This window comes from Chlorocebus sabaeus, chromosome 12 (genome assembly GCF_047675955.1).
Source record: "Chlorocebus sabaeus isolate Y175 chromosome 12, mChlSab1.0.hap1, whole genome shotgun sequence".
In the NCBI taxonomy this organism is placed as follows: Eukaryota; Metazoa; Chordata; class Mammalia; order Primates; family Cercopithecidae; genus Chlorocebus; species Chlorocebus sabaeus.
Window position 1 is genome coordinate 98764855 of NC_132915.1, and position 22317 is coordinate 98787171.

General features: G+C 52.4%; 1 protein-coding gene across 12 annotated transcripts in view; it reads right to left on the minus strand.

Moving 5' to 3' along the window:
* The window catches only part of DENND1A (DENN domain containing 1A), a 543199-nt gene that overhangs the window by 23750 nt on the left and 497132 nt on the right, over nt 1-22317 (minus strand). For 8 of the 12 annotated variants that reach the window (XM_008006310.3, XM_073021911.1, XM_073021912.1 and 5 more), the window contains one exon: nt 7317-7370. The exons of the other annotated variants lie outside the window; for them this stretch is intronic. In XM_008006310.3, coding sequence (XP_008004501.3) covers nt 7317-7370 — 54 coding nt within the window. The remainder of the gene's footprint in view (nt 1-7316; nt 7371-22317) is intronic. 12 annotated transcript variants of the gene reach the window in all.

A 22317-nucleotide genomic window follows, 5' to 3' on the forward strand; every position in this document is an offset into this window, starting at 1 on the left:
CCCCACCCCCCAAAAATGTTTAGGAAATTTCAAAGCTACAGGCTACAATAGCCCAGCCTATCACAGAAGCATCACCATCTAATAGGCAGCAGATAGACACATTAACTGGAATTCTGTGGCCTATTTAAATCAGAAAGGTGCTCCTGGAAAGCTCGGTTTCTTCATCTGCAAGATGAGGATAGTTCCATTGGCCTCCTTGCAGGGTTGCGGTGAGGCTCCAATGAGATGATGTCTACATAGGACCCAGAACCAAGAGGCCCTTAGCAATGACAATTCCCTCTCATCTTCCTCTGACGCCCAGAAGCTGGTTTTGTAGCAAGAAAAGGTTGTGCTCACACCTGTTTTTAGGGTGCACATGCTTAGTTTGCTCTTTTTACACCAGAATCACAGGGTGCTTATTTTCCTCTCTAAATAAGAGAGGCATGAGAGAATGCCACTACAAATTGTCTTTCTGTTTCTCAGGGCATCCCCGTGCTGGTCCTCCCAGCAGGGTTCAGCCTGGATGCTGCCCATCTTGTGTAGCTACATGCACTGAGCAGACCTAGTGGGAGGGTCTCCAGTGGGCACATCAGGAAGGACCCAGCTTCGTAACTCCACAGCTGCTGCTGCAACAGCGGGATGGGTTTTTCCTACCTACTGCCTCTGAAAACCAAGATGAGGGCCCACAGAGAAAGGCACCCTCATCCCCTGCCAGAGCCCGTGATGGATGTTAGGCTGAGAATTTGTAGGTACCCTTAGAAGTATACTCATTTGGTCCAATTGACATTCCACGGCTTTAATTTGGCACGGCCATCTCTGTACACTCCCAGTGCCTGAGAGGAATGGGTTGAGAGCTAAGCTGAGAAAGTCTGTCTCTGAATTTCATTGCCGATAAAAACAACCAAGCCTGCTGGGGCAGGGGGCTTGCTTTCTCCACGGATGGGATGCCACAGTTGCTGAGTTTCCAGGACAAGACAGGGAAGGAGAGCAGGCACACACTCCATTTCCTGCCCGCCCTTTCTCCTGAACATCACACCTCCCGCCCCCCCCCAGAAGCTTGTGGGTGACACGGCACAATGGCTTAGGAACACAGATGACAGAAGCTGGCTGCATAAAGGACAAGTCTTTTGGAGTCTTGTCAACCCCTCAGGTGGGTGCACGTCTGATCTAACCAAAGTTTTTCCTGTGGAGTGGCCAGTCTGATCTCAGACTGGTTTGGCAGATCAGGGATGTGGTCAACACCAAAGGCATTCCACCAAACTGGCTGTCTTCGTCTATGGGGTGATTGTGAAGACCGGATACAGGGAAAGTCCCCGCATGGGGTATGGTACACAGTGGGGGCTCAATAAATGTTCATCCTGCTCCTCTGTGACCTGGATGTCCCTTCTTGTCAACAACAAAAGGAAGACGAAGAGTGGGTGTCTCTGAGTTAGAAGATGAGTTTTAGGATTCTCTTATCCCTGCCTCACATTCTGTGGACTGCCTGGTATGTCATGGTCGCTCAGCAAGATTTTTAGAAACAAGCGAACATTGCTGCTCGGTATCTGAGAAGTGCATAATGACGTTGCTAGTACCATCGTGATTAGAACTGTGCCTGCCACACAGCTCACATTCAGGCAACATGTGCTGAATAAACAAGTGGATATCCCCACACCTCTTCTAACTCTGAACTGGTTTCCCCAGCTCTGGCAGCTGGTCAACAGGGTCACCTGGCTGGAATGATCCCCACCCCCAACTTCTCCCCACAAAAGGCGGGAGTGTGGGTAGGGTGAAGGAGCAGTTCTGCCCCTGCCCTGGGGGGCCCTGGGGCAGAGCTTTCAGGAAAGGTCAGACTTTAAGGCCTGTCAGCTCGTCCTTGCACAGGGCTGCTCCTTGCTACAATAAAGGCGGGTTAAGAATGTGAACTTATGGCTGAAATGGGGGGATTAAGTTTGTGGCAACTTCAACTGAACTTGCAACGTGGTGAAACATGGGGAAAAAGAACAACAGAGCTAATTAGACGAGCTGAGCTGTCAGAGTGCCGCTGAATGGCTCAGCGCCAACAAACAAAAGGAATGGGTTGGCAATCAGCGGGATCGGTGGAGGAGACTGCTTCATTAGGGATGATAAAACAGACAGAGCAGTGGGGGAGGGGCGGGGGTGGGGAGCACAGAGCCGGAGCTGTGGAGGCTGGGGAGGGAGAGAAAGACACGCCAGACCCAGAGGCGGTTGGTCACCAGCACAGCTGCTGACCTACCCAGAGTTACACACACCTGACTGGTGTGGACAAGCCAGACACAAAATTACACTCACAGACATGACCATCCCGAGATATATTTGAGGCCTCCAGACTTCCATGTAAACGCTATCTCAGAAATGCACACTCACAGAGGCACGCGCAAGAGGTGAAGGCACATGTATGAATCACACACTCACACACACGCACCCTCGCACGTGCATGGCGGCGGACCACAACCAGGCACAGACACATACAGACAAAACGGTTTATTAATGAAGCCTGAATCACAGTCTATGCAGACAAGTCTTGTCATATTTCAGCCATCACACCCATCTTTCTGGGGTGCTTAGGAAGGGTGGGTATTGGGGATGAAGGAAGAAACCCACAGGCACACACAACAGTGACTGGCCCCACCAGTGTGAGGATCCCAGCCGCACCAGGGGAGAAAATGCTAAACAGAGATTTCCAGCTCTGTTCAAGGGGGACTGGAGGGGAAACTTGGGAAGCCAGCCAATTCCCCACTGGATTTAAAACCTGAGAAATCTAAGTCGGCAGGGTTAAATGTGTATTGAATACAAAAGCACTGAGTACATTTGATTTTAATGGTGAGCAAGAAATAATAAATACAGAGCTTATAAAGCGCTTCATACGCAGGCCGACGGCAGTCTGCCTCTCCCTTCGTCCAGGAGACACTGGCATGGTTTTCTTCTGCTCTTTCCTTTTTCTTGTTTTGAAAAAGAAAACCCAAATCCTCGGGTAACATCTGAACTCCAGCCACAGGTGCCAGGCTACAAAACTCCTTCCAGAAAGGCTGAATGGCTAGACCCTCCCCCGCCCCTGCTACCCCGGGCCAACGGCTGCACTTCTGTCTGGAACGTCTGTGGCTACGTGACCCAGCAAAGCCACACTGGAGGCTGATGGCTCCTGACATGGGAGCTTGGTAGGCTGTCCTCTTCGAGGCCCTCAGGGGGTTCTATATGCCGAGTCTCCCCAGTTCCCACCTAGTCTGTAGCAGGGTCCACTGGAAATGCTTGCATAAATGCACGTAGAAGAAATGGTCCTTAGGGGCCCAGAAAGCATAAACCTTCTGTGACTCCCAAATTGGTCTCTTAGTGCTGCTGCTTGGCAGAATACGTTCGGGGGACACGCCAGGGACCGTGCTAGGCGCTATACATACACAACCTCTATTGTTAAACCCATTTTACAGATGATGAAACTAAGGCTCAGAGAAGGTGAGGATCCTGCCTAAGGTCGCACAGCCAGGAAGTGGCCAAGCTGTAATTCAAACCAGAGCAGGCCTCTCTGACTTCCAAGCCTAGGAGAGCTGGTTCTCCTAGGCATCCTGCCTATTCAGCATGCCATCAATCCAGGAGGTTCGGCCAAAGCTAGCACCAGGCTAGTCACCTCCTGCATTAGCTCAGAGCCTGAGGCAGCTGCTGCTCAGTGTCTCTCACAGCGTCTGTCTCCCGAGTCCTCGGTTGCCAATGGATGTGGCGGCCCACCCCCCAATCTGCACAGATCCCCACACCGGTGAGAAAACACAGAGTCCACTGTTGCTGTCTCCAATACTTGAACTCTTCCAAGGGGAGTGATCCTTCCCTGAATCATGACTTTCTTTTTTTTTTTTTTTTTTTTTGAGACGGAGTCTCGCTCTGTCGCCCAGGCTGGAGTGCAGTGGCCGGATCTCAGCTCACTGCAAGCTCTGCCTTCCGGGTTTACGCCATTCTCCTGCCTCAGCCTCCCGAGCAGCTGGGACTACAGGCGCAGTCACCTCGCCCGGCTAGTTTTTTGTAATTTTTTAGTAGAGACGGAGTTTCACCGTGTTAGCCAGGATAGTCTCGATCTCCTGACCTCGTGATCCGCCCGTCTCGGCCTCCCAAAGTGCTGGGATTACAGGCTTGAGCCACCGCACCCGGCCTGAATCATGACTTTCAAGATTCTGTGCCTGCCTTGGATGCCAAGCCTCAAAGGGGAATGCTGAGAGCTACCTGCTGCTGACTTTGGCTTAAGGGGAGGCTGTTTGGTAGAAAACAAAGAGACAGTGGAGAGAGGCAAGCTGGGCTCAAAGGCAGGACTTATCATCAGGCCTGTCATCATCTCTGTGGTGTTGGCTACAAATTAGGGAGATGGCATCTGCGTGCTCTGGGCTGGACAAATGAGACAGTAATTACACAAGTGCCCAGCACAGTCCTAGGCACCAGAAAAGGTGCTCAATGAATATTAATTCTCTTCTCCTCTGTGTCTCTGCCAGACCTAACATGGCACTGGAGATTCCGCAGACAGTTCAGCCACTACTCATTACTTTTTTTCTTGACTGAATTTTTTTTTCCTTCTCCCAGCATTTTATATAGGTTGAGCATCCCTAATCTGAAAATCAGAGATCTGAAACACGCCAAAATCCAAGACTTCTTGAGCCCCAACATGATGCTAAAGGAAACGCTCACTGGAGGATTCTAGATTTTGGATTAGGGGCACACGACCAGGAAGTATCATGCAAATATTCTAAAATCCAAAACAAACCGAAAGCTGAAACTCTTCTGGTCCCAAGCAGAAGACGGAGGGTCCAGAGAGCTTGGAATACTGGCAAGACTACAGGTTCTAGAGTCCAGATGACCTTATTTGCAGTTGAGGAACCTGGGTTAAGTTACCAAGCATCAGTTTGCTCATTGCTAAACAGGGTGGTGACAGTGCCTACTTCACTGAGCTACTGTGAGGCGCAGTTGGGATGAGGTACCTAAGAATGATTTGCTGACTATAAAATCCTAGGCAAGTGATGGTTATTAATAAACTGGGCTGTTCCTTAGAAGCTGTAAGATGCAAAAACCTGTTAAGAATAAGAACTGTTGTCCAGGCATGGTGGTTCACACCTGTAATCTCAGCACTTTGGGAGGCCGAGGCGGGCGGATCACAAGGTCAGGAGATTGAGACCATCCTGGCTAATACGGTGAAACCCCATCTCTACTAAAAATACAAAAAAATTAGCTGGACGTGGTGGCGGGCACCTGTAGTCCCAGCTACTTGGGAGGTTGAGGCAGGAGAATGGTGTGAATAAGCCAAGATCACGCTACTGCACTCCAGCCTGGGCGACGGGGTGAGACTCCGTCTCAAAGAAAAAAATAAAAATAAAAATAAGAACTGTTGGCCGGGCGCGGTGGCTCAAGCCTGTAATCCCAGCACTTTGGGAGGCTGAGATGGGCAGATCACAAGGTCAGGAGATCGAGACCATCCTGGCTAACACGGTGAAACTCCGTCTCTACTAAAAAAATACAAAAAACTGGCCGGGCGAGGTGGCGGGCGCCTGTAGTCCCAGCTACTTGGGAGGCTGAGGCAGGAGAATGGCATAAACCTGGGAGGCGGAGCTTGCAGTGAGCTGAGATCCGGCCACTGCACTCCAGTCTGGGTGACAGAGCGAGACTCCGTCTCAAAAAAAAACACAAAAAACAAAAAAAACCTGTTACTGTGTGTGTTCTACAAATGTCATCCACTTTCCTTCTCATGAAACCCCTCTAGGAATGAGGGCACAGCCCCGGAGGTGAAATCAGACTCAGAGAGCCTCAGTGCTTGCCAGAGTCACACGACTTTAGCATTCAAGCCTAGCTCTGTCGGCCTCCCAAATCCGTGCTGTTAAGGACTATACTGAAACTCTCACTAGTCGCACAAGGTTGCTTAGAAGGGGCCTCCTGTCCCCCAAAGCAGTTTCTTGTTGCTGCTTCTGTCTTCTTTCCAGTGACAGTGAGCAGACATATTCTAGCTCCTTGCCAGCTGTGCCGATGGGGTTTTGGGCCAACCACAGTGTGACTGGGGATACGCGATGGATCCATTGTCACATGTGGCTGGGAGTGTGGACTCACGACGGTCATAGGGGAAGGTATCTAAGTCCCCCAGGCCTCCCCTCTAGCCCTCTAATTCCCACCCACAGCAGGTAAGGGAAGGAAAGGAAACCTATGCCACAGAATGGCCAACATCCACCCAGAGAGCAGCTACCCGGTGGATGCTGGGTGCATCTCCCCAGGTGAACAGACACAGTCCACCTGGTCACCTGCATGCCCCGGCCTCTTGGCCTTCACAAGATGGATTTGAACATGTGCATTGCAGAGGGTGGGAGGGCTAGGACACTGGGTTGTGGGGTACTCTCTGGTTGGCCACAGAGTGGTGGCCACACTGAATGGTAGATGGAGAAACTTTTCTCTTGGTAAACAGCCCTCACCAAAAGGTCCTGGAAGGTTTCCCACTTTCAAAGGACCTGCCAAAGTTCACATGGCTCAGCAAGGCCGAAATCTGACCTACCATGGAAAACGGCTCCACCGATGCTTAACACGGGACCCAGACCCAATCTTTTTCCATGGACAGATCTCTCTCACCTCCCACCCCATTCCCAGGTGACGGTGGCTTTATCACATGTTGTCCTGCTTCTCCATCCTTACTTGGCTTTTTTTTTTTTTTTTTTTTTTAAAGAGACAGGGTCTTGCTCTGTCACCCAGGCTGAAGTGCAATGACACAATCATAGTTCACTGTAGCCTCAACCTCCTGGGCTCAAGTGATCCTCCCATCTTAGCCTCTCGAGTAGCTAGGACTAGAGGCGTACACCACCACTCCCCTTACCTGGCACTTTACATGGGAAGGTGGATCTCCAGGGAAGGCCTGGCAAGGGAGCGGTACCTGTCTCCATATGAGCGGGCTCCGTACTCTCTGGACATAGCCTCTACCCATGGGAAGGTACAAATGCATTTCCAGACCCAGATCTGGCAGGAATGAGACCCTTGCCCCCGGACTTCTGCCTCCTTTGTGAGGAACAGGGGTATGGAGGAAGGTTTTCAACCCCTTGCTCACCCTGTGAGGCTTGCTCAAAGGATGCATACACAGCACACACACCACACAGCGGCCCCCTTGCTACCTATGGCTCTGAGCTGCAAATCACCAAACTAATTCACAAAAAAGCGAGAGAAGCCCAGAAAATGCAAGCTCAAGTTCATGCCACACAGAGAGGGAAGCTGAAAAACCCAATTCCCAGTTTCCTTTTGCCAGGCAGGAGGGTCCAAACTCTGGAGGTTTAGTCAGGCTGAGGGGAGAATGGCTCAGGCAGTGTTAGGTGGGGAGGGCAGAACCACCGGTTACTCACGGGCCTCGAGCGCTGTATCTTGGGAGGCGGTCGGGTGGGACGCAGTCTCTGCAGCTGCATTAAAGTGGAAACTTAAAACATCAGGACGCACTGAGAAGGCTCAATGCATTTCTACACATGGCCTGGGGGAAGGCACCCAGTCACCCAAGCCAGAGCCAGAGCCAGAGGGCCATCCTCGACGCCTCCCGCCTCACCCCCACTGTCCACCTTCTGAAGCCATCTCGTCTGCTCATTCTTTCCTTCTAGCCTTGTTTCCAGACTGGTTACTGCAATCATTTCCAAACAGGGCCCCCAGCTCCGCCCTCCACTATGCTCCACACAGGCTGGGGGCCCTTCCCAGGTGCAATAGGGCCAGCCCACCTCCTCTCCAGACCTCTCACGCCCTGTCCTGTCCTTGGGCGCCCGCTCAAGGCTCGGGGCCGGCACTGCATGTCCCCTAAGACCGGGACCCCACTGTGCCCCACACAGACCTTTCTCAACCTTCACCCATGCCTTGTTTCCTGCCCGCCCTCCAGGTGGAATGAGCTGCTCCAGCCAGACTGGCCTGGCAAACGTGTGCCTGTCCTTCAAGAGCCCGTCAGGTCGGATGCTGCCTCGTGCCTCCTGCTATGTGGTCCCTCACCCCTGCGCCCATGGAACCTTTTACAGGTCCGTCTCGAAGGGGGCTCATCCCTGTGCCTGCAGGCTCTGTGGTACTTGGGGAAAAAATCTGCTCAACAAATGTCTGATGAACAAATACAATTTGTACAAAATGATTGGCTTCTGAAATCAGGATTTGAATCAAAACTGGTAGAGCAGAGACTTCTCAGCTCTCCGCTCAAACCCTTTATCTTGAAAGCCCAGCAGTGTCCTTTCAACAGCCTGCCTGTCTTGATGCTCTCGCATGCGTGGGAGACAGGGAGGCCGAGTAAGGAAAGTGAAAATTCACGCGAGACCCAGGCCGTGGACCCACAGCAATCCCCAGGAGGCTTCCGGTTGTTTTCTGCCCATTCCATCACTCAGGTCAGAATGTATCACTCAGGTTAGACGTATCTTTCTGATACATCTAACAAGATACATCACAAAGATACATCTAACTGGACAAAATCCAGACTTGCCTCAGCCAAAACAGGAGCCAATGTCCCATGTGGCCGGTCCACATTAAGATGTGCTCTAAATCCCAGCACTTTGGGAGGCCGAGGCGGGCGGACCACGTGAGGTCAGCAGTTCAAGACCAGCCTGGCCAACATGGTGAAACCCCATCTATACAAAAATACAAAAATTAGCCGGGCATGATGGTGCACACCTGTAATCTCAGCTACTCGGGAGGCTGGGGTGGAAGAATCGCTTGAACCTGGAAGGCGGAGGTTGCAGTGAGCCGAGATCGTGCCATTGCACTCCAGCCTGGGTGACAGAGCGAGACTCTGTCTCAAAACAAAACAAAAAAAGATGTGCTGTAAATGCAAAACATTGGACTTCAGAGACTCAGCACGTGGAAAGAATGTCAGACGCCTCAGTAATAACTTTTAGATTGATTACATGTTGAAATGATAATATTTTAGATATATTAGGTTCATAATACTAAAATCAATTTCATCTGCTTATGTTTCACATTCAGAATTCCATATGTGACTCCTGTATGAAGCTCCCATTATGTTTTCCTTGGACAGCGCTGATATAGGGCTCTACTGAGTGGGAGTGACGCTTCAGATCTCAAATCTGCCTTAGAACTTGTTTTCTGAACCTGCCCCACTACTCCTAGAGGGCAGGGCCTGTGTCCCAGTTGTCCCTGGGTCCCTGGGTCCCTGCATGGAACCTCTCTGGGTAGCTCGAGGGGAAAGAGGGCCCCGGGACTTGGTGGAGGGTTCCCCTGTGTCCCAGTTGTCCCTGGGTCCCTGGTGCCCTGCATGGAACTTGTCGGGGCAGCCTGAGGGGAAAGTGGGCCCAGGGACTTGGTGGAGGATTCCCTGGTGGCACATGGAGAACACGTTGGGATAGAATGACACTGCGGCTTTCCAGATCCTATGCCATTAGCTGGGCATGAGGGCCAACCCACGCTTGGTGACCCTTCTTCAGCTGGTGGCTACCGGGGAGTTGGGGGTGCTGCCTAGGGATGGGCAAGGTCACCATGTTTTTTCCCCTTCATGGCTTATAGGAAGTGTGTGGGGTAAAGGGGAACAGCCCCCCACCCCTCAATTCACACCGTTCATCAAGAGGAAGAGGTGACCAGGGAGAGGGGAGCCCAGCCCCACCACACTGGTGCACAGGCTGCTACCCTCTATGTAGACACCCCGCTCTCCTACACCACTCCCCCCAGTACTGCTTCTCTTATGCTTGGCCTTTCTACTTCGGGGGAACCATCTTCTCCCGCCCCACTGTCCTCACTGCTTGTCACCTCTGGCCTGGGCTATTTCCATTCCTGCTGGGTGTCAGTGCAGCAGAGTGCTCAGGAGGCAGCCTCTGGGGTTAGACAGTTTTAGACAGAACCCCAGTTCTCCCATTTACTCCCCGGGTTACTCCAGGCCCACGATTTGACCATTCCAAGCCTTACTGTCCTCATCTGTGAAGTGCAGGTAACAGCACCGCCTACCTGAGTGCGCTGTTAGGAAGATTCAACCAGATGATGGACGTCAGGTTCTTTGCACAGTGCCGCCAACAGACATTAGCAACCATTACCATCAGCAGGTTTCCCTGCCTCCAGCCTCTCCCCCTCCCAGTCCATCGCCTACATTTGTTTCCAGAGTGTACTTAAAAAAAAAATGCCCACCCAATCTTGGCACTTGGCAGCTGAAATCATCTCAGTGGAAGGCCGGCATCTCACAGGGTGTCTGCTGAGAAACGCCATCCTGGGAGATGCATTGTATGAAGGGAAAAAAGGAGGTTCCCCAGTCAGGCAAATCTGAGAAATACTGTCTTCTGTCTTGCTCCTTTCGGGGATTCACAATGCCTGTGAGCATAGCAAAGGCTGGCGAGTCTTGCAAGAAAAAAACCCACCCAAACCAGGCAAAAACCTACTCACTCTTTTTTAAAAAGTCCTATTTCGCAAGTTTATTTGAACATAGACTTGCTTTCCCTATAACACCCATGAATATCCCCTGGAAAATGCTGTCTGAAGCGTTCAAAGCCCTCCAGATTCAGGGCTCCACCAGCCACCTCGGCAATCTCATCTCTGGTGAAACCCCGCCTCACATCCACAGCACGTCGGCTGTCTATCAGCTCACTCACTGCTCTATTTACCACAGGGTCTAGTAGACTAGACTTGATACCTAAAAGGTGCTCAGCAAATTATTTTTGGCTTAAACTTCCTGGCACATGTAAAAACACACCAAATGTCCATTCTCCAGATTCTTAAATTATTTTCTTTTGCTTGTCATCAGGAAGTGCTGGTTCTTTTGCAAATGAATTGATAAATGGTGGGAAGAAGGCAGCCTCTTGACCACACCCATCCTAGAAGTTAGCAGAGTCAGCCAGGTGGGGGTGTAACGATGCCAAGAAAGAGTAATGTGGTACAGATGTCCTGGCGCACCCAGATAAAACCCAACCACGGCAACCAAGAACAGGAAGCCACGCTGCCCCTTCTGACACTCGGGGAGTTTTCCCTGTGGGTTGTTGGCACGAAGGGATCCTGTCACCAGAGGAAACGCACAGGGACAGGGGGCTGCACTCATGGATCCTGGGCTTGTTCTGATGCTGGAGCATAGGGCAGGGACACCTCCTGTGGGGTGGCCGCCAGGAAGAGAAAGGTGAACTCCCAGGGGGTATGCATTAAAGACACCCCCCACCCTGGGGCTGGGGGGAGGGAGAAGGGGAGGGCTGCACTAATTATCAGGATGCCCTGCCAGGAGTGTGCAGGCCCTGGGGACCAGAGCTGAGGCTGGGGACAGGTGAGCAGCTGGACTGTCACCAGTGGATTAGACAGTAATCTCATGGGAAGGAGTCTCAGATTTCAGACACTAGAACATGTGATGTGTGCAGGGCCCTCCTGCTCCCACCGCAGGGGCTCCAGGCCTAGCTGGTTTGCTGAGTGACTTTGGCAAGCAAGTGACTTCCCTGGGTCTCAGTGTCCTCATCTGTGAGCCCAGTCACGAGGGCCCTGCTGCAGGGATGTGGGGCATCTGATGGCACTTCATGCAGGGCCAGGGGCACAGTGGACAAGCTACCGGGGGAGGCCTCTGTTTCCTAGACAGGGCGTGGCGGGGCCGTTGGCCAGGGTGGTTGCAGTTTCCCAAATAAGCTGGGGTGTCCCCAGCTGGGGACACAGATGGGGGATGAGTACTCTGGAGGCCATTAAACGCTGGAGGAGGTGAGTGGTAGTGATTTGGGTGGGAAGAGGGGGTAAGGAGATGAGCTAGGAAAGGATCAACTCAGAAAAGCATGCCGTCTTCCAGAGAGTGGCCCTGGTGCTCTGGAAGCTGAAGCCAGCACTAGCTGAATGTAGGGACTACAACAGCGTGGTGTGAGGCCCGAGAAGACGGCAGAGCTGGCCAGGACTCAGGGAAAGTTATTCTGAGCCTGGAGCAGTTCCTCTCCCACCTGACTTCGCTCTGGTTCTCTGCGTCCCCGGCCCATAGCCGAGGGCTGGGCCCCTGAGCCTGCTCCTCTTTCACCCTGGCGCTCCTGGTCTCGCTAAGTGTCCTAGTGGCCATGGAAAAGGGAACAGATTGGAGGGAGGTAAAACGACCTGCTCAACACCCCCAGCTGGTAATGGGCAGAGCTGGGAGTGCTGACTGTCTCGGGAAGGCCTCTTGACCGCTGACCACTTGAGCGCTCTTTCCACCGCCGAAGGAAAGGAAGGTAAAACCGGAAGAGCTTTAAAGTAGACGCAGCGGAGAATCGAAGCGGTCTGGGCATCTTTGCATTGAGGTCACGTTATATGTGATCCTCTGTCCCCTGGCCGGGTTGAAATGTGGCTACACAGACTGCTGTTTCTTAAGTTAGTTCAAAAAGACCGGACCTTTGGCGATCCTAAGGAGAGTTCAATTCGACGGTTCCTCCGGCACTTCCCGAGCTGGGCCAGGGTAGGAGGGGTGAGAGGGCCAGTGAAGCGGGGAGAAGGCTGGAGGTTCCTTCGATGGTCAATGCAAAGTGCCTGCCAAACACTTCTGGAGGGGAAGCAGATGGACTGTCCCAGAGTGGAAGGATCCCTCCTATGCGGGTTTATGGAACCACCATTTGGGGGCCAGGACGAGGGGGATTCAGAGAATAAGACACAGTCCTTGTCCTCAAGGACTGCAGAGTTTGGTGGGATTTGACCTACATGATGGGAAAATATCTTAAAGTGAAAGAAATATTGCTGGGGTAAACCCCAAGAAATAGACTTCGGGTTAGAAATACACAGGTTCACGAGCTGGCTCTGTCATTTTCTAGCTGACTTCAGTATCGGCTCTGCAACTTAGGCGAGTGATTTCACCTCTCTTAAGTCTCAGTGAACTCTTCTGTAAAATGGCAAAACTCCCAGGTTACAAACCCTGGCATGAGGATGAGAGTACAGTTACAGCCACACGAGGTTCTGGTTTGATATCCTGAGGATGAAATGGGACCACTCCATCTTCCATCTCCCCATGGGACCCACAGGTCTTTCCAGAAAAGTCCTATGGATGTGAGGACGCTGGTTTTCCAAAGTTGTGTGCTATCAGCAAGGTTCTGTTGAAGGAGACTGGATTTTAATAATCTCTTCTATTTATATGATGTGTTTTCCTTTCAAAGCATTTTAACTTCTCCACTTTCCTTTGAACCTCACAGTCCCTGGTGAGGCAAGTTAGAGAAGGATTATTTCCCTGTTACAGAGACAGGAAACAGGAGGCCCAGAGAGGTTAAGGGACTAGTATGAGGTCACACAGCTAGTAGCGAAAACTAAAACAAGCAGGTATTCTTAACCCATTGTGCTATCCTTGTCAACTAAAATCTCCAGAGTCACCTGGAATCCTTTCTGACATGGTTTTTCTAACCCTTGTCCCTTCTGAAGTTAGAATCTGTTGTTAGAGATCTGTGCCTCAGAGAAAAGGCGGATGACAGAGTAACTGACACCTTCTCCTTCTTTCCTTATTTAAGCATCTTTTTGTGGTGCTTTTCCAAAAGAGGCATGTGATTCATTTGTCTATTCATTCAACAAACAGTGCGTGGCGTCCCAGGCACAGGGGCACGTGTCTGAACAAGACTCTGGTAGAGGGTGCTGTCGTGCAGGGGGTGCAGAGGAAGGTCTCTGACACGGATTGGAGGTGGTAGGGAGTGCGGGGACAGGGGAACCACAGTGGTCCAATCAGACAAGAGTGGGGCTGAATATGAGGACAGGGCAGGCCAGGACCTGGGAGGGGATGGGGGAGGTCAGATAAAAAGAGGGCCTTGAATGTCAGGCTGAGAAGTGCGGATTTTCTTCTGAGCTCCGTGGGAGGGATATAATCAGAGACACGATAAGAAAAACCTTGACGCCCTTGGTATAGAAAGTGCATTGGAGGAGGATGGGTGGGCTTCTAAGAACAGATACTCCCCTCCAATCACAGGAGCCTGCCCAGGCCTCCATATTGTCAACCCACCTGCCCTGGCCACACCACTGCTGGCAGATATGAACACAAGAGAGGGTAAGACCGAAGGTGTGATTGACACAGAAGTCCCCGAGAAGAGGGGACCTCTTTGGCCTTTGTTGGTCTCTGCCTGGCCCTCGGCATCTCTATCTGTCAGCTGTGTGGGCCAGGTGAGTATGCTCATTGGATATGAAACCGGCATTTATGAGGACAGCATCTGATTTGCAGTTAATTTGTTGATGCAGCAAAACACATTGTTTCCAAAAGGTCAGGAGGGGAAGGCATGTTGGAATATCAACTTAATTACCTGGGTGGCATGGATGAGTGGGCGCCCTGCACGGGGCTGCAGGGTAGAAAATGCTTGACTGCCAGGTGGTGACTTGGGGGCAGAGAGCGCAGTGTGTAGGGGAGGGGAGGCGGTGTCCCTGCTGCCTGGGAGCCAGCCTGCCTGTGCTGTGGGCAGAGCCAAGGCACTTCCTGCTGCCGGTGCTGCCAGGGCCTGAGCAGCTGCTGCACACTCACCAGTGCAAGGCTCCTCTGCAGGGAATGAGGGCTGCTACCCATTTCACAGATGAGGGCAAGCAAGGACTTGCCCAGGGTTGCCCGGAGCAGGTGGATGACAGGCCCTGAGAAGAGGGCCAGTGAGCTCATCCTGAGTTCATTATGGGCTGGGGCAGGAGTGCTATCATGTTTGTGTATGGGGCAGAGGGCAGGAAGCTGTTTAGGAATGGACTCATGGATTCACTCAGTCCCCAATAACGGGGACATCTGGGACCATCCCTTCAACATCCTTGTGCCGTCACAATGAGTGTCCCCACTTCACTGCTGGGACAACAGGGCCACATAGAAGGTGAAATATCAAAGTTGGTGGGAGACAGGCCAGACCCCAACCGGGGAGTGGTATAGGTAAGGAGGCAGAAGTGAACAGACACTGGAGGTCACAGGGACCAACCAGGTTCACTAAAGGCTGAGGACTGTGCATGTAAAGATTGGGGTGGCTGGGGAGGGGAGGCCAAGAAGGTGGGGTGTGACTGATGGCAGCTGGTCCATGACAGAGCTAGCCTCTGAAGCTGGCCCCAAAGGGGGTCTCAGATCCTCTGTGTGCAATGTGTACTCTGAATTCTCCCTTCCCTGCCAGGCACCTACCTGCCTCAAATGAAGGAGGCCTGGCCCCAGAGGGGGAAGCTGGATAGGCCCTGCCATTTCTCAGTTTGTCCCAGGCACATGCCCCAGTCAAATACATGGCCAGGAATGGAGAGGGGGAAGAGAGCAAATTCACAATTAAACTCTGTGGCTGTTTAACGAGGAGAGTGTTCACCTGGTTAATTTTCCTGGCTAGTAGCCACATCAATGCTCTGACCTATGCATGAAACAGACCCAGTTGGGAGGGGAAGACAAAGCTTTCTGTAGCTTTACAAAGGGCCTCTGGGCCGAGAGCAAGGCTCCTCTACTCTTTGGGACTGGAAATCTGCTATTATGCAAGGCATGGAAATAAAAGAGGGCTTCTTTTGATATGCCTCCAAAAAGGAGTGCATTGAAGCGATATTTTTGTGGAGTGTCTCCTTTGAGATGCCCAACAAGCTCTCTTGCAGGCACAGCTCTCACCTAGCCCCCAGCTCCCATCGCTGTCCCCGATCTTCTCCGTCCACCCTGGATGAGGGCTGTGCTGCTTGTTGGGGAGGATCAAATGCTTGCCTCTGCTTCAGAGCTTCAGCCAGGGCAGCTGGAGAAGACCAGGCCCCTGTGTCATGTAGCGTACAGCGTGCTCCTTGCCTGAGCCACTCAGCGGGGCACCCAGAGGAAATGTGGGGATCCTGAGGCCTGAAGCATTTGCAGAGCTAACAAGCTGTCACTCTAGAGGGATGTTCCTTGCAAGATGCTATACAGGAAGGACTTCCACGTCACGCTGAGGAAGAGGTTTCCACGTGGTGAGAGTCCCCTCACACCGGGCAACAAGGACGTGTTTCTTTAGGGAAAGGAAGGGAGGATGAAAGGGGTGGGTATTACTCAGGATATCCCAGAGGTCCTTGCAACTCCGAGACAGAGGCTCTATTCTGATTGCCGCTCTTAGACAGGGAAAGGGAAGCCTCTTGCCCAAAGGCACAGCACATAGGTAGGACGCACAGAGGTGAGGTTGGGCTTCACTCTCTGAATGGCAGACTCCACAGTGAGGTTTCTGGGTGCCCTGCGACTTGCCCTCCAGAGGCACCACCTGCGAGGAAGATGAGGGGGTGCTCAGGATTGAAGGGGGTCCTGGTAGAAAAGCTGCAGCACCTGCTGCGGGGTCTGGCAGAGATGGTCTCCAGAGAGGGCACGCTCACGATTCAGGGGCTCACCAGTCCTGTCAACGACTCTCTCTGGCTGGGTCTGGGCACTCTCTTTGCCGTGAGTGAGTGCTGAGCTGAAAGCCGTCTCAGACTGGTCCTGAAGAGCAGTGCATTCTTCCCCGATGTTGACAGGAGTAGTATTTTGTAGTGGTGCTGGTTAATTTGTAGTGGCATTTGTGGTTTGAAGCCTTGTCAAGATCCCTGATTACTTCCCGTGCAAGGAGCTCGGCTGACGGGGAAGTTCACATGCTGAACAAAAGCAGCGAGGCAGCTGTGAGGGAAGGCTGTGTGGGGGCCGGGTGACCCTAGCCGCTTGGGGGACAGAGGCGGGGGAGGGAGGAGGGCCAGCAGTGGGGCAGGGGGAGGGGAGCCCTTTGTTTTTAGTCGGGTGCAGGTGCACAGTCTGAATAGGTGGCATCCCATCGGCGGCCGGAGGTCGGGCACCAGATGCGGCTGGTGCCTGGGCAGGGGCAGGGACCTCACTGACGTATGCCATTCTTTGCCCAGACAGAACCAGGAGGTAGGCGCCTTGCTGCTGGGATGCATCTAGGGTGCCTGGGTGACATTCCCAGGAGGAGGGGGACATGAGGTAAGGTTAGAAGAGGGGCTTCCAGATGTTGGGGGAGATGATCTCCTCCCTGGGGCTACTATTTTCTGGCACTTGCTATGTACCAGGCCCCGTGCTGGGAGATCTACATGCGAAGTCTCTATTGATCTCAGCAACCCTCCAAGAAGGTGAAAGATGAAGAAACTGAGGCCATGTCACTCAGCTACTTGCCCAGGCCAGGCCTGACAGCTAACTGGTGGCGGAGCCAGGATCCAAGTCCAAGTATGCCTGACTCCAAAGAAGCCCGCGCTCCTCCCAGGAGACCCGACATACAACAGCAGAAGGAAGATGTTAAAACATACCTCCTCGGGTCGAGGGGGCTCCTCTCTCCCCCTGGAAAGTCCTCCCTCTGACATCCTTTGAGACTTTTGTCCTGCTAAGCCTGTTCTGACCACACAGAAAGGTTTGTCTTTGTAGCCGCCTGCATTTCACCAGGCCCGTGTCCCTACTCGGTGAGAATTTGCTCAGTACATTTAAGGGCCAGGGCCAGCTCAGCAAAACCCGGCTAATTTATCATCTCTGGAATGATGTCCACCCCAACAGGATGCAACTAGGAAATCAGAAGCAGTCTCCTGATTTTGCAGAGGTTCAGAGACGAGCGCACAGCACCCTCTAGAAAGGGAGTCCGGGACTCCTCGGTCAGGTCACCACGAGCCTCCAACTGTTCTCCCTGCCACTGGCAGCCCAGGGGAGCTGCTCACATCCCTGTCCCCAGCAGGCCATTCAAGACCCGGCCCTTCCCCCCCGAAACCCCACCATAAGCAGCTCCTTCTTTCCAGCCAGCCTGTCACAGGCCACGGCCCTTCACAGCACACATGCTGGTCCTACAAGCCCTTCCCTCCCTCACCACCTGATGGATTCCTGCATCCCTCACGACTCTGTTCCCTTCCCCCAGAAGTCCTCTCTCTCTTCCTGGCTCACAAAGTTGGGCACTCCTACCTCTGTCCTTCCCCTAAGAAGGCGAGTCCTTGAGGGTTCACATCTGGCTCCTGGCACAAGGCCTGGCACGTGGTCAAGTTAAAGTAAATGGCTGCCCAGGAGTGGGGAACTAGCATCAAATTATCAGTGAAGCCATCACCCAGCATCTGAATAATGCCAGACCCGCCAGTCATTGTCCCCATCATTGGAGTTACTCTGTCTGCAAGACTGGCAATATTACTGGCATGCTTCTGATCAGGAAAAATTCTCTACCTACAGGTTTCCTAGCCTAACGGGTTGAGCCCCAGGGCCATCCCCCAAAGCAATAGACTTTTCGAGTGGAATGCAAACGTGGAAGCAATGGGAAGCTTAGATATGAAATATCCCAAAATTTCCCTAGTGTGTCTGTTAAAGATAGTCAGATTCACCAGACAGGTTTTTTTTTTCTTCCCTCAGAACAAATGGACGGAGAACCTGGTTTTAAAATTCCTGGACCTTGGAATACATTTCTATCTGTGTCAAAGTCTACCCATCCACCGCCTCAACAGAGTTTAAAATCCTAGCTAATAGGTTAACAACTGTTTTTCTTCAGCTTCAAATGAAGAATATCAGAAGGCTGGGGGAATATGCGGCTCTCCAATTTGTACGGACTGCACACAGCTCCCTGCAATGTGTGTTTGACAGGACTGACATTTTGTACCGCTGTGAGATGGGAAAACGTGTGACATTTTTATTCATGGTGGCGTACGCCCTTGTAATGATCAGCTCTGGTCGATGTGCTTACCGCAGCAGCCCCTGAGCCCTCGGAGAACAAACAGGAACCCAAGGTGCCAGCAGTTCGACTGCCTTATTAAACACCGCCAGGATCCTAACGAAGACCAACTGCTGGAAAATCTCACTGTCAAATCCTCAAGGACATTGTCAGCGCACAGCTAACTGCATATATTTTTCATTTAAAATACTGAAATCCAGCATTGTGCTATTACAACCGAGGGGAGGGGCGCCCACTCCAGTGGCCATTCTGTCAGCTGTTTCTTCTGAGCTCCAGATGCTAGAGCCGGATGCCCGGTGGGGTTCAGAGCTCAAAAAGGGGCGGCAGAGACGGGGCACCGACTTCCCGAAAGCTTGGCCCTGCCTTCAGGGTGAATGGCTGAAAGTTACAGGGCTCCAGTAAGAGTCCCCTGGAAAGGCAACTCACCAGCTCCTTTTGCAAGCCTAAGTGAATCTGCATAATTAGGAAACCTCTTCCTCCCCCAACCAGCCCTCTTCCTGTAGGTGCAACCCATTACGTCCTGCAACTTGGCGCTAATCAGCCTTCTGCTTGGCGGTAGACCTTAAGACATCTGCAGGAACACATGGCTGCGGTAGGTTTCACACTTTGGCAGAAAAGCTGTGTGTCAGGGTGCCCACCTGCAATCTCACCACTTGCCTCAATGCAAAGGCCTCAAGGTCAGCGTGCAGGAGGACCCCCTCCCTTCGGTGGTCATTTCTAATGCTGGTGCACACTGATGGATGGAAGCCGATCACTTGGCAGACCCTCAAAGCTTTCTGTGGTTGTTAAGCTAGGTGCTTTGGTTATGGCTGCACACACTCATGTATGGGATATATTTATTTTGTAAATATGCATTATTTATACGGTACCTCTATTTCCATACTCCAGTCCTGATGCACCAAGATACACGCTACTATTTATTTATGGAGTCCTTGGCATAACGGGCCTAACAAGAGGCCCATATGTGGTTCTTGCAAGTTTGCAACAAACTGTAAGTGGTTGGCTAAACAACTGGATGTTCTCCATCCATCATAGGTACTGGCCTGCATTTTAAGGGGCTGCCCATAAAGTTGGTTTAGCATAATACTGTACATCATCCTTGGTGGAAATGACCTGGGGGCTGAAGAGCTGGCAACCTGCAGGGAAGCAGCCATAACATTCCACACCCTAGGCTGGGGAGAGGGGGTGGAGTAAGTTACGGGTATCCTGGTGCTTATAGCACCCTGGGAGTATAAAAAGTAAGGTGGTTGGTAGACAGCCCCAGGGAAAATGCAAGGACAGTGAGGGTCGGGGGAGCTGTACCCTCTTTCCTCCAAGCAGGCTATTCTGCCCCTGAGCAGAAACTTCTCCTCTTGGGTTGCTGAGGGAGGTGTCCATCAATCCTGCACACCCCAAGGGACATCCCTTCCTCATGGACTGCACTTCAAGCCTCATTGGAGCATGCTGGCTGGCTGAAGAGGAACATAGCCTGTGTCCAGCCCTGTGCTGTTCTATGATCAGCTTCAACAGTTCCCACGCAGGACATCCGGCTGCCCGCCAAGTTCTGTCCTTTGGGTCTCCTAAATGTCTCTCGGATCATTTTCTCATCTTCACCCCCATAAGCAGTGTCCCAGATCAGGCTCCCACCAGCCCTGGCCTGAGCAATGTCCATGGGATCATCAGTGGTCTCTCTGCCTCAACTACTTCCATCCCTTTCCACAGTGGCCCAGCATATGTGTTCCCAGCTGCTATTTCTCTGAATACAACCCTCATTGGCTCCTAGGCACCTATGGGATAAAATTCCAGCTCCCCCACCCCTGAGAAGGGTGGGGAGAGCCCAGGTTCCAGCATCAGATAGGCCTGGATTTTAATTCTTGCTCTGCCACTTACTGTGTGACCTTGGGCAAAGTGCTTAACCTCTCTGAGCATTAGCTGTCTGGGGATCATCATAACTGCATCAGTCTTAGAGGGCAGTTGAGAAGATTAAGTGACACAAAGCTTGTGAAGGGGCTTGGCTGAGACATGGGAGGTCTACATTGTAAATGAAAACCCCTCAGTCTACCCAACCCCTTTTGACTCTCCATGTCTTGGTTAGTCTTTGCCATCCCTTCCTCTGGGCATGGCCAGGTTAATAATTTCCTTAGCCTGCAGGCACTACTTGGCTCTGCCAGGGTTAGGGACTGATGGTGGATGTGCGACAAGCAGCCTCTGGCACAGCACTCCCGTGGCCATGGGGCGGGGACTCCCCGCACAGCCACAGACACAGAGCTGACTCTCTCGGAGGATCTTGCTTGTGGGATATAATTTATTTTCAATATTTTATGTTTTATTTCCCCTTCCCTGCTGTGATAAACTCCCCACCTTTGGCACAGAGAATTCTAATCTGAGAAATGTCTCCTCTGGTCTCGCTGAATCAGATTTCCTGCTCTTGTCCTGTTGGGCTCAATATCTCCCCGGCAGGGAGCTGGATTCTGAGCAGCTCTGACACAGACCTTTAAAGAAATGCTGTTTGTAGGCTCTGGCCAGTCCTTTGGCAGAGAAGCCCCGCTGTCACACCGCTGACGGTGGAGCCTCGGGGGACTCAGGATCCTGTCTCTCACAACCCGGCGCCGCATGCGGGGATTCTAAAGCGCGGGTAGGCGCCGCAGAACAAGAGCCACTGCCTTTTGCTGGATTTCTCCTGCTCTGCTGAACTGACTGACTATTCAAGGGCACAAGGAGTGAGTGGACCAGGCCTCGCCTCTTCCCCATGTCACTGCCTTTCCTGCCTGCACTCACTCACCACTTGATCACTCCCCAAACTCTCATGGGGCAGCCTGTCTGTGCCAGGCCCTGTGAGGGTGCCAAGGATACAGAGAAGGCTAATTCTGTCCTTTTCTGTGGGACAGGGTATAAATGCACCCCCAGCAAGCCGGCATAGGGACAGTGCCGGCTCAGAGCAGCAAGGGAATGACTGGGCTTGGAGAAGTCGGTGGGGGCGGGGGCTTGTCAAGGGAAGGCGGTGCTTGAGCAGGGCCTTGAAGGGTTAGGAGGATTTTCTGTTCAGGTGGAACAGAAGAGGAAAAGCAGTCCTGGCAGTGGAGATGGTAGGGGCTGGTTCATCCCTGGGTCCCCCAGTGCAGATGCCCATGAAGAGCTGGTGAACAAATAAATACGAGGCACTGGGGACTAGAGAAGAAGGAGGGACTCTGCCCAGGGCACGGGCACTTCGTAGAGACTTGCAGAGTGAGCAGGAACTGCCAGGAGTGGAGGATGGCAGGACCTCCAGTCTAGAAGGCCCAGCTGTGGTCAGGGCGGGCTTGGCAGGGTTGGTAGTGATTTCTGGCAGGGAGGGTCCTGGAGGTTGGGTATGTCCTCTTGACCATACAGGCAAACCAGTGGTCAGGGAGAGAATCCTGGAGAGGTGCCCACATTCAGGAGGTCGCAGGGCCTGCCTATATCAACTATGTGCTGATGCTTTCTGATGCCCACTGTGCCTCATGGACCAGTCGAGGAGAGAGACACAGGACCCCAGGGATATGAGGAATGTATGGGTGCAGAGGGGCTGACACCTTGGTGGAACTGGGATGCAGCTGGTTTGGGAAGTCTGACTAAGACATTCTAGTAGCTGAAGCTTGTGAAAGAGGAATGAGCTAGAAAGAGAAACCTGGAGCTCCCAGAACAAAGGTGGTGCTAGAAACCACAGGTAAAGTGCCTCGTGGCTCCTAAGGGAGTGGAGTTAGAGGCAGAACAGAGCCAGGGAGGAGCTCCATCTAAGGGAAGGGAGGACCAAACACAGGTCCTAGGTGCAAAGCTCAGCTCAGACCTCCCTCTCTGGCTGGACTCTACACTTCAAACAGTCAGTCATGCTGCAGCCAGTCTAGTTTCTGTTCCTCTTTGTGTATTTTAGTTGAGCTTT